General features: G+C 36.9%; 3 protein-coding genes across 3 annotated transcripts; 2 read left to right on the top strand and 1 right to left on the bottom strand.

Moving 5' to 3' along the window:
• Positions 1-187: 187 nt before the first annotated feature.
• On the top strand, positions 188-5,674 carry LOC111451221 (casein kinase 1-like protein 10). The gene is made up of 15 exons (XM_023091562.1): positions 188-343; positions 540-875; positions 979-1,019; positions 1,568-1,637; positions 1,750-1,898; positions 1,977-2,072; positions 2,402-2,472; positions 2,965-3,026; positions 3,117-3,180; positions 3,268-3,352; positions 3,538-3,664; positions 3,786-3,859; positions 3,958-4,018; positions 4,852-4,988; positions 5,083-5,674. The coding sequence occupies exons 2-15, from the start codon at positions 800-802 to the stop codon at positions 5,362-5,364; spliced, it is 1,395 nt and encodes a 464-aa protein (XP_022947330.1). The 5' UTR covers positions 188-343; positions 540-799; the 3' UTR covers positions 5,365-5,674.
• A 3,677-nt stretch (positions 5,675-9,351) lies between these two features.
• On the top strand, positions 9,352-9,986 carry LOC111452950. The gene is made up of 2 exons (XM_023093844.1): positions 9,352-9,426; positions 9,555-9,986. The coding sequence occupies exons 1-2, from the start codon at positions 9,352-9,354 to the stop codon at positions 9,984-9,986; spliced, it is 507 nt and encodes a 168-aa protein (XP_022949612.1).
• A 230-nt stretch (positions 9,987-10,216) lies between these two features.
• On the bottom strand, positions 10,217-12,168 carry LOC111451284 (60S ribosomal protein L14-2-like). The gene is made up of 5 exons (XM_023091654.1): positions 12,019-12,168; positions 11,787-11,888; positions 11,091-11,220; positions 10,877-10,989; positions 10,217-10,666 (listed from the first exon to the last, which is right to left on the bottom strand). The coding sequence occupies exons 1-5, from the start codon at positions 12,019-12,021 to the stop codon at positions 10,613-10,615; spliced, it is 402 nt and encodes a 133-aa protein (XP_022947422.1). The 5' UTR covers positions 12,022-12,168; the 3' UTR covers positions 10,217-10,612.
• Positions 12,169-12,284: the final 116 nt, after the last annotated feature.

Consider the following 12,284-nt stretch of genomic DNA (forward strand, 5'->3'; position numbering starts at 1 on the left):
AGGCGTATAAATCTATCTTACAAATTAAAAAAAAAAAAAGGGAAAATCTTTATTTACACGCGTCGAATTATAATTGGATAAAGGTAGGGAAGTGTAGCGTAGAAAAATAGGCTCAAGGACAGCAGATTGGCAGTTAGATTAAAATAATAAATAAAAACATAAACAGTGCTTTTAAGAAGAAGAATGAATCATCCGAAGCTTTTTTGTCATCCATTTTCCTTCATTTTCTCGCTTCCTTTTTTTCACTCCGTCAAATTCCACCAAATAATCTCCTCTTCCTCCTCTCTAATCCCCGAACAAACTTGATCCTTGTCCGAAACTCAGATCCGAAAATCCCTTTCCGGTATATATTCCGACGTTAAAATCTTTACCATTCTTGTTATTATCAATTTCTTCATTTCCTCCTCGCCAAATTCTCTACCGCCATCTCCTTTTCATCTCCAATTCCCTTTTTCCAGATGTAATTGCATTTCTCTTACATGCGTTTTCATTCCGTTTTTGATGTTTCCGCATTTTTGTTCTTCCATTTCTATGTGTAGGGAAGGAATGTGTTTTGTGAGCTTTTGTGCCTGATTTGTGGATTTAATGGAATTTTCGATCATTTCCATTGGATTCCAAGGTGTGGATCAGAGGTTGTATTTGATGATTTGAATCCCGAGATTAATCGAGGCGGTACCTGGATTGGGAACGGGATTGTCCAGCGGGGAAGCATTTTTGTGCCATTTTCTTTAATGATGGGCTAAGTTCTGAGCTGATTCGTATATATAGGCGCGAGTTTGGTGGATTAGTAAATTAGGTGATGGAGCATATTGTAGGTGGGAAGTTTAAGCTTGGGAGGAAGATCGGAAGCGGATCATTTGGCGAGCTTTATTTGGGTATGCAACTCATGTGCTTTGTTATTCGATTGGTCCTGTAATTCACGTGCTTGTGTTTGAAAAACATGGCCGACATTGATGGTGTTTCGTTTGGTTTATTCAGGTACCAATGTGCAAACGGGAGAGGAAGTGGCTGTCAAGCTGGTAAGTGGGTAATTCGATTGTGTCTCCATTTCTCCTTTGTGCTGATATCGCGATCCAACCAATTGTGAAATTTTTCCATCAAGATTAGAAATGAACTTTTTCCTTTAACAAAGATCGTCCTCTGATGTCTGAGTTTTGATTTTTGTCTTTTTAGAACTTTTGTTGTGATCACCAAGTTGGGCATATGGCTGGAAACTTTAATAACCACATTGGCATTTTGAGTGTTGTTGTCTCCATTAGTTAAGAATTGGATGAAAGCCATTAGTTTTGGTTGCTTACCGAATTTCTTCTCTTTTAGACACTTCTATCAAGACTTATTAGATATATATTTCTTTTCTCTTACTGTTTAAGCCAAGAGTGGGGAAGATTCCTGAGGAAACAAGAATATCTTGCTGTCTTTCTGAATTCTGATGCTTTAATTTACTCTGCTCCGTTACTTAGGTCGTTTATGGCGTTTAATGATAACCATATCCACCATTTGATTTATATTGTACATTGATAAAATTCTAGATTTTGGTGATTCATTCATGATATTCTTGTTTCCTCAGGAATCTTCAAAAACCAAGCACCCTCAGCTTCACTATGAGTCAAAATTATACATGCTTCTTCAAGGAGGAAGTAGGTTTTATTTATAGTTCATTTACTCCGAGTGATGTTAATTATACTCTCTTAGAATTTATGTCCAATAGATGTAGTTTTTTCTCTTAATATTCTTTGTTTATGTATGTAGCTGGTGTCCCCCATCTCAAATGGTTTGGAGTTGAGGGTGATTACAATGTCATGGTTATTGATCTTCTTGGGCCAAGCCTAGAAGACTTGTTCAACTACTGTAATCGGAAACTGTCCTTGAAGTCGGTTTTGATGCTTGCAGATCAGTTGGTTAGTTTGCCAATACTTTTTAAGTTGTATCTTACTGATTATTTTTGCAGTGCTCATTCTTTTATCTCTCCCCTGTAGTTAAACAGAGTTGAATATATGCATTCACGTGGTTTCCTTCATCGTGACATAAAGCCGGACAATTTTCTAATGGGCTTGGGGCGAAAGGCTAACCAGGTATTATATATTGAACAACATTTTGTATTGTATTTTATAATATTTGAGAATGTTAGTGATGGCATTTAGAATCTCATTTCTTATTTGTACTTTACGCGTTTGTTGGTACTTAAGTTTATTCCATGTCGGTGACCGAGCTAGGTCTGGATCCCACATGAAGTTAGTAGTTTCTGCTGTCTCAAGGTCATAATGCAGAGACAAGACAGAAAATGACTTCAATTTAAGTTCTTGCGTGTATCAGTTTTATAGGGAAAGGGGGTAGCTGATTGGAAAGTTAGTATCTTTGGCTTATACCTTATTAAATCAAATCACCTTGCTTTTGTGAACAGGTATACATCATTGACTATGGTCTTGCAAAAAAGTACAGAGATCTTCAGACACACAAGCATATACCATACAGGTAACTTATCATCTATTACCTTTTTGTGACTCTGGCATGTCTTTTATCTGCATTTTCCCTTGAATAATCGTGACACTCCTAACTAATTGAGTCGTGAAACTTCAGTTTTCAGTTCACTAAACATGCCTAGCTATGAACAACCATGGTAGAGTAGGTAGCCATATGTCAGCAAATAGTTTATCAATTCAAATGCCTTATAAACCTTATTCTATCCTTCAACTCCATGGTAACGTCTCATTGTCATAAAATTCAATGATGAATATAGTGATAAAGTGACTTTATCGTTCAAACAAGTCTTTCATGAGCTGGGAATCCTTGTTCTTTTGGGTATTTCTTAGCACTTGAGTAGGATCTGAATGCTCCTTTTTTTTTTTATCTAATTTTGCATCTATGAGATAATCTTTTCCTCTTATATTGTGGTGAAGATTTTAGCTGATCTTCATTCTTATTTTTCTAAATTAACCTTGGTGGGTTCTCTTGCTTCTGTGACAGAGAAAATAAGAATCTCACCGGAACAGCACGCTATGCAAGTGTCAATACTCATCTTGGAGTTGGTGAGGCAATCTTCTTCTTCGTCGTCTTTTTTATACTTTTTTTTTCTGTCAGCCAGATTCTTTATAGAAAACTACTTGATTTGATTGCAGAACAAAGCAGGAGGGATGATTTAGAATCACTGGGCTATGTGCTCATGTATTTTCTAAGGGGAAGGTTCCACACATTACTTGATGCTTGCTTTTCCTACTCATATCTGTTTGAGATCAGATTTTGACCTAAGTTCATGAATCTTTATCTCAGCCTTCCTTGGCAAGGGCTGAAGGCAGGGACTAAAAAGCAAAAATATGACAAGATCAGTGAAAAGAAGATGCTTACTCCAGTAGAGGTATTATTACTCGCTCGCACATTAACGTTTTCAAAAATATAAATGTGACAAAGTGACATACGGTGAGGACAGGTGATTGTATGGACCAGTGTGCTTGCCATATGCCAGTTTGTCTCTTACAAATTATAATTGAATTTGCTTGAAGTTTTTTCATGGACGTACTTGACATAGTAACATGTTTCTAGGTTCTCTGCAAGTCATTTCCCTCAGAATTTACATCCTACTTCCACTATTGTCGATCACTGAGGTTTGAAGACAAACCTGACTATTCGTATCTGAAGAGATTATTCCGAGACCTTTTCATCCGCGAAGGTTTGTTTGAATTGTTGATTTCTCTTGTCCTTGTACTATTGATACACACAGGGTACATGTTGAAATCCTCTTACTACATCTAGGGTCTAATTAACGGCATCACACTGGTCATTGTTTGCAGGATATCAATTTGACTATGTATTTGACTGGACTATATTGAAATATCCACAGATTGGCTCCAGTTCAAAATCACGAGTCTGTATTTTCATTGCTTGGATGCTTATAGTTGCCCAATGATGGAAAATAAAGTTGTTTTGCTTCTAATATAATTTTTCATTGTTGCTTCCCTACAGCCTAGTGGAAAACCAGGTCTCAGCCCCGGACCATCTGCTGAAAGAGTGGAAAAGCATCCAGGTCGGTTCCCTTTCTCAAGAAGGATAGGGTGAACTATAAACTGTTGAAATTGGCTGAATATTACCTCCTTGGCTAATCTATGCCTTGGAGAGATGGTTTCTTACGTCAAACTTCATTTTCACTTGGCTTGGTTATATCATGTTTTTGATTAATGATCTGCATGCATACAAGGGATATGACTTTGGTTGTGTGAGATCCCACATCGATTGGAGAGGGGAATGAAACATTCCTTATAAGAGTGTGGAAACTTGTCTCTAGTAGACACGTTTTAAAGCCTTGAGGGAAAGCCCAAAAAAGATAATATCTGCCAGCGATTTGAGCTGTTACAAATGGTATCATAGTTAGACACCGGGCAGTGTGCTAGCGAGGACGCTGGCCCCTAAGGGGGGTGGATTGTGAGATCGCACATCAATTGGAGAGGGGAACAAACATTTCCTTATCGGTTGGAGAGGGGAACAAAGCATTCCTTATAAGGGTGTGGAAACCTCTCTAAGACACGTTTTAAAATCTTGAAGGAAAGCCCGAAAGGGAAAGCCCAAAGAGGACAAGCTTGTGTACAATAGGATAAGGTGAGAGAGAGAGAGAGAGAGAGAGAGAATTCAGCATTATTTCGGTTATCCTTGATTGCAGAACGTTTTGTATTAGTCCATTGCTGCTAGTTGCTGCAAGCATGAGTTTGAGAACTATTCTTCTCTTTCAACTGCTATGATATATACTTGTTTTGTTGTAAAAATATTTTGGGGGAATTTGGGTTTGAGAGCTCTCTCTTCATGTTAGACATTCCTAGCCAATTTATGCTACAAAGTTGATATATTGTTTACTATGTCATTTAGTGGGCCAAGATATTCGAGACAATAGATTCTCTGGTGGAGCTGAGGCATTCGCCAGAAGGAACGCCAGTGGGCATGGTTTGCACGGTGATCATTCCAGACACAGATCATCTGATGATGTACCGTCTTCCAAGGATGTGGTACTGCTCCAACTTGAGTTTGGTTCACTCTTTCAGCGTATACTATGCTGTTTTCTCTACTCTAACCAAGTTGAAACGTTTTCTTTCATTACAGCAAGTTGATTCAGAAAGGGTCCGCAGTAGTTATAGGAATGGAAGCATCTCGAAGAGGCCTGTTTTATCGAGCAGTCGACCAAGCTCCTCTGGGGAGCCTAGTGAAATCCGATCAAGTCGGCTGGTGTCAACAAGTAGTCGCCTATCTGGAGGGCAAAGGGTTCAACCTGGTTTCGAGTCGAAAACAACAAACTTTACCCGTTCGACAACTACAAAAGGTGGTCGTGATGATACACTCCGGAGCTTCGAGATGTTGTCTATTGGAACTGGGAAGAGGAAATGAAAGAAAACAGATGAATCTTGGTATAACTAGTGACGGTGTGAATGGTCAAAACATAACAACACCCTATGTATCTTCTTCTGTAAAATGCTCCCAGCTCCTACGGTATGTATGTTATATCATTTGAACCTTGTATATGTGTATCGATCATCGGTTGGCTCGGTTCATCCACACGTTACAAAATCTAATGAAATTTGCTCTGCAAAAACACTGTTGGAAGCAAAACCTCCATGGATTTTCTTGATTACAATGGTGCTTGTTCTTGTTTGGTTCTAGGAAGTTGTTAATAATACATTTGAGACAGTTACTCCAACATCCTTTTTGCTTTCCTCTATTCATTCATTTTTACAGTTAAGTATGCAAATCTAAGGCTAAGATTAAGCATTATGTTTGCTTGTTGGGAAGAAGAATTATATATATATATATATAGATTTTTATGAAAAATCCTTTTATGATTCTTCTTTCCATATTTTATTCTATGAATTTATTTTGATGAATTAAATACTCTTGTTTAGAGATGTTTATGAGGCGGGCTGGCCTTTTCATTCATGTTGATTTCCTATTTCATTCTCCATTCTTGAGATATTTTTTATTTACTTTACGAGAATTGGAGTCTAAGATTCTTTGTAGAGAATTTTTCTTCATTTTTTTTATGACACTATATTTTCTAATATAATTTTTATTAGAATTAATATTGTAATAAATTTGATTATATTTCAAAAGAAAAATGTAATATAATGTTTAATATAGTTTCTCCATTTTTTAAAATAACATGCAATGTAAGGTTGTGCCATGACTAAAAAAAAGTTTTACTTTGAATTTTGACTTTGAATTCTTACTTCTATTGAATTCTTAGTTTTTGTAAAATTTTCCAAATGATATGTCGAAGATATACGAGGTTATATTTCCACCATGTATAGAAGGAATGTTAATAAAGACTATTTTTAAAAACAAAAATTAACTATAAACTAATGGTAGGGTCAACTTTAGACTTTACTGAACTTAGAAAAACATTTAATGAGTTGTTTTTATAGAATTTCCCTCTTGTTTCACCAAACCTTCAAAAGTTCAAAGCATCATGCTTTTGTCTTGTAGGTTCGAATGGACTGATGTTGAAGATTCAACAATGAGTTGTGGTTAGAAGTGGAGTGTCACTCAAACCCAGAGCTAGATGGTTCTCTTCGAAATGCGTTGAAGCGCAGCAGTTGATTAGAGACATCTAGGGATAAACCACTGTTTCAGTGGGGGCCGCGAGAACAATACCAAATCGAAGCAAACTCTGAATACTAGATATGATCTCAAAATAATATGGGTCAAGGTCGGCCAGGAAGACGATGAGGGATAAGCTTCATTGTCGAGAGGGAAACAAGCCCGAATTACTAGGTAAGGCTCCTAAATGACCGCTCAGTAATAAATGAGATAGGTGTGCAAAAACCGCCACCCTTGAAATAGTACGTAAAAGCTCAAACCCTAAAATTAAAAACATTTAACATACACGGACTAAAATGGAATGGAACTTAGAAGTACATCCAACCAAAATAATATTTTAACAAAAAGAAATTAACAATTCATTTAAATTTATAATAGAATTGAGGTTGTAACCCTAATATCTCTATTTAGCTCGAGAAACTTTAACCTCCATTCCCTTCCCTAATCCCCACCGATCCCGAGGGAAATAGACATCCGTCACAAACCTTACAAACTAACGTTGAACTAATCACAAATAAACCCATTTTAAACTAACCCAACTCAATCAAAAGTGAAATAACAATAAAATATTTACGTAACGAAAACGATTATCAATTTATAAAACAAGATTAAGCAACCGAGCTTAATTTAGACTATAGATAAATTTGCTAATGTGGAGTGATTGGAACGTCTAGCTTGTCAGTCGAAGATATATATTGTAACAAGTTAAGCTCGATTCGAGTTGACTATATCACTCGAAGACAAAGACGGTTAAAGAAACGTATATTCAAATAAGGGTAAGGGCCTCTAAGCTAAAGCATAGATGAAACAAAAAGTGGCTTTCTTTGGTAGGATGAGTGTGTCCTAAAGCGAAGCCATTTAGTAGGTTACCTCTCTTTCAAATGTGCATTAAATTTCACCTTTTTCACCTCTATAAATTGAACCTCTCAGCATCTCCAAATGCAATATCATCTCTGTTTTGCGCATTTCCGCCATGGCCGCCTTCTTCCTTCAAGCTCCTCTGTTTGCTCTGTTTGCTCTGTTTTTCCTCACAGCCTTCTCACCTTCTCTGGCTTTCCCATGGAGTTCTTCCCCCTATGAAAAATCTGGTTGGAACCCATCATTAGAAGAGCTGTTATCGGCCTCCGGCGAGGCTTCTTCCCGGCCGCCTCGCCGGAAAAGCACAATTTTTGGTGCCCCTTGTGGGCTCTGTGGTCAAGTGATATTTGGCTCTGAAGCTCTAAATCACCATTACAATTACCACTTCTTGCAGAATGATCTTGCTTCTTATGGTAGCCGCTTGGTTCCTTCTTCGGCAAGCTCTCAGCGGCCGCCGGTATGGACCGATTATTTCCATGGACAAGCCTCTGCTTCTCGAGAACCCCAAATTACGCTTAACAATTGTTTGACGATGCCACCGCCGCGGCAGCCGTCGTCTCTTAGAAGCTACCCCAGCCCCACCGTCGACATGGCTCACTTATTACCGCTTCATCCGTTGTTGGCCCAACCGCCGCCGCCGCGTCGGACTACCACCGCCAACGGTGTTAACGAGGATGCAGCGGGGCAGAGGTGGCAGGGGAACCAAAATCAAAGGAATAATGGTGGCGCAAGGACGACCGCTGCCCGGTCGGCGGCGGAGCAGCGGCAGCCACGGCAAGAAGTGATTGATCTCAACAGTACTGAGGAGAATGATTGTAGCTCTGATGGGTCAGATGGCTTGGATTTGACATTAAGCCTTTGAAGAATTTTATGTTTTTTTTTTTTTTTTTTTTTTTTAAATTTTTGGGTCTTTGATTTTTTCCATTAATAAAAGTTTTTCATTTTTAATTGAAATTTGTTTAAATTTAAAAAAAAATAAAAAGATTGATTTATTTATTATCTACAATACAAACAAATTAATACAAGGCAACATCGTACAAAAGTAAGTAAAAGTTTTTTATTATTAATGAATTCAGTTGTGTTTTTATTAACTTTAAATATATATATATATATATATATATATATAAAGTTTAAAATATTATGTTTTTTATTGGTTTCAACAATAAATGACGGTTAATTCTTTTGTCGTATGAGATAAGGACGAAAGAAAATGAGAAGAAAAAACTCTTACCATCTATTGGTCCTTTTTAAGATATTATTTTAGACTACATAATAGGATGTTTTATTATCACTCACCTGCTTCTTATTAAGGCAATCTCGAAAAGATTACTTAATGTGGGTTCTTTATAGAATACTTTTAAGAGAGGAGACTATCTTCATAGACTAACTTGGGTCGTTTTAAGATGTTTCTAAAGTTATCATAATTAAGCCACCAAAAAATAAAATTCATATTGTTAGTATAGATAATAACTATCAATTTTAAATATTGATCACTCTCATTCTGAGCATAGGGCAATATAGGTGGGACATGGGAAAGAAACAATTCTTATAAGAACATAGAAACCTCTTCTACCATTTTGAAACCTTCCATAAGAGAAAATAACAATATCTATTAGCAGTGAACTTTAGCATTTTAAAACCTCTCATAAGAAAGAACACGTAGATATGGAACTTAAAAAAAAAACATATATATATATATATATATATATTAATGTTAGGAAATTGAACTTCAAATTAAGCCGTGACATTAAGAATAGAAATGGATTAAATGTTTTACCAATAGAAGTATATACTTTGTTAAGCAATTATTAATGTAATTAAGCTTGCATTAAATTTCTTTATTCAGTCGAGATATAATGGACTTTACATGTATAGAAATCACATCCTTGTCAATGTAGCCCTGCCCTGGTATGCTAAAGAACAATGACAACAATAGCCGAGGCATCGTTTGATGTCTACGAGTATTCGAGAATCTTCGACGTCCTTCACAATAAGCATGTAAATTTCATCGTGTATTTGCATAGCATTGAGTGGAAGCAGTGGAAACAATTCTACAGAAAAGTTAGCAGATGAATTCAAGAGTGATTCATATGTCATCTAAGAACTTGGAAACTCTAAACATATAGATGAAAGGGGGTAAAATTACTATATTCAAATCAGAGATGCACATATTAGACAAGAGTAAAGGCTATTCTAATGATATGATAGGTTCAACTGGGGTGAAATCATGCAGTAGAGGGCAGACTTTAAAAGAATCACGTCTGCAAGCTCTGAAAATAACAAGAGAAATTCAAGGATTTGGAAGTAGTTTATCACCTTCATTGCCGTCGTCGTCGTCACTGTTGCCTGGCTTTTCGCCGAGCTTTTCACCCAACTTTTCATATGCAACATTCAGAACTCCATGGTTTGGTTCTTATTCTACTACCACGAGCCCCACATGGAGCGATTTACACGAGGAAAGAATATCTGAAAAATCACCATTCCCAGAAGATACCCTTGAAAGCCATATTTGGGAGGCAACATTAACATCAGAGGTCAACACCTTTGGGACTACTTGATCCCAAGGTTGAGGAAGAAGAGAAACCCATCAAGCTTTTTAAGAGGAGTTTGCTCAAAGCTCATGGCGTTTTGTCCTACCCGCCCAGAGTGATCAGGATATAGAAAAGCTTCTGATAAAAGTGAAGAATGAAGATAGAAGTGTTTGGTACTGCACTATGAATTGGTTAGCAACGATATATTTCTAACACAGGGTATAAGTAAGAGTTAAAGCAGATGAAGCAGGCTTGGCCATGAAACCATGCTTGAAATCATCTTAATTTGTAGCACAACTGCAGTATCTAATATTTTCATCAATGAATTGGGCACTCAAGGGAATCCAGACATAAAATTCAGAAAAGCAAATAGAAATCGAAAACCATATCCATAGCCACAGAAACCCGATTTAACAGTTGAGCAGAAAAGCATCAGCACTCAGCAGATTCAGATACATGCTTAATTGGAGTGATGTAGGCATCTTGTGAAGAAATTAAGTAAAAACTCGCTACACTAGATGTTCAGAATTCCATAAACCTCAAAACAACCCCGAACAGCCCCGAACTCCTGAGGCTTGAGAAACAGAAGTGAAAAAATCCAAAACTGATAACTTCAACTAGTAACAAAATTTGACGCTAGAGAAATACACTTCCTAAGATTCACTCTTTTTCAGCTTTGCAAGCTCTTGCCTCACCAATCCAGCTCTCTGCAAAAACAGAGTAAATAATAATGTTGATCCATAAGCATTGAGTTGACATCCAGCCAGTACACAATAGAAACAATAGAACATTTCATGTCTCGCTGATTAATAAGTCAAAACTTATTTCAAACTCTTTCATGTATCAAATGCATAAAAAAAGGTCAAAAACAAACAAGAGAAAGTACAAACTACAGATTGCATCACAACATCACTGACCTTTATCTTAGCCAACATTAGCTTGAACCTATCAAAATCATTAAGTGATGCCCTTCTTTTCTTCACGAGTAGTTTTCTTCCCCAAGAGCTATCCTCCCACTTCTTCTGAACGTCTGACATGATCAAAACAACAGGTTAAAGCAAACAAAGAACATGAAAGGTGAGGTGCGGTGGGGTGGGTATCAGAAAGTGAAAATTGAGTTAAGAAGTATACCAGCAGCCTTCATAGCTTCAATGAGTTCCTTCTTTCTAGGGACTCTCTTAATGTCAATTTTAATGTCAGTAAGAGAGAGTCTCTTGAAGTTCATTTGAGATCTGACCATATCAGGAGCATCTACCAAAGCCTGTATGTGGTAGCATTACAATTATAGAGTGAGAAACTAATCAAATCTTAAAGAAACTAAAACCGAGCCACCAGGAAATGACAACAAAAGATACAAAGTTCAAAACAAAACTGTGGACACAGATGATAACTCCATCCAGATCCTCTTTTTCAACCAAAAAGATTTGATATTGTGAGCTCATGTGAGCTCAGAACCATAAATTTGAATTATTCAAACATCCCTAACGATCAAGCTAACAGAAGAGCTAACCTATTAATAAACTAAAATTTGCATGTTCAACCACACTATCGATCAGGAACAGAAGAGCTAACCAATGACAATGCCATAAATTACTTCAACAGTATCACTTCAAATAGAAGAGTTTGAAGAAGCTAAGAGGTGGTTATTTCATTAAATTCCAGAGAAATGAGCATCTATACTGATGAGGGCACTTCCAAGACAAATAGTGGGGAAAAGAAAGCTTCAGTTATCAGTGGATTTCTAAAATCTAAGAGGATTGGTACAACTTCAAGCTGAAAACTAGTAATCATCGACCAAATTCAATAGTAATAGCAAAAAGAACATACTCTATTTTGGTCAATAACATCGACAATGACGACAAGCTTTCCGTAGTCTTCGCCATAGTTGACGAGAGCGACTCTCCCGATCTCAACGTACCTCTTGAACGGCTGAAGAACCAATAAAAGAACACATCATTCAAACACAACTCGTAGAACAAAAACTAGGGAAGAAAATTATACGATCATACTCTGTAGATTTTTGGTTCAACATAAAGAAACTAAGGACGGGAATGCTTACCATCTTCGGAATGTTAGGGTTTCCACAGATGGGCAAGGCGATGAGAGAAGATTACACGATGTCGCAATTAGGGTTTGTTCTTCCCATGTAGATCCAAATAATCCTCTGGATGAGAAAACCCGACTGTTCTGTTCATAACTTTAAAATTACGATTCAGACCCCCACGGTACTTTGTGAAATTGTTAGATCATTATATTTTGAAGAAAAAAAAACAAACACAAAAATATTTTGAAAAATAATTAGTGGATTATAATATATTTTAAATT

This window comes from Cucurbita moschata, unplaced genomic scaffold (genome assembly GCF_002738365.1).
Source record: "Cucurbita moschata cultivar Rifu unplaced genomic scaffold, Cmos_1.0 Cmo_Scf00001, whole genome shotgun sequence".
In the NCBI taxonomy this organism is placed as follows: Eukaryota; Viridiplantae; Streptophyta; class Magnoliopsida; order Cucurbitales; family Cucurbitaceae; genus Cucurbita; species Cucurbita moschata.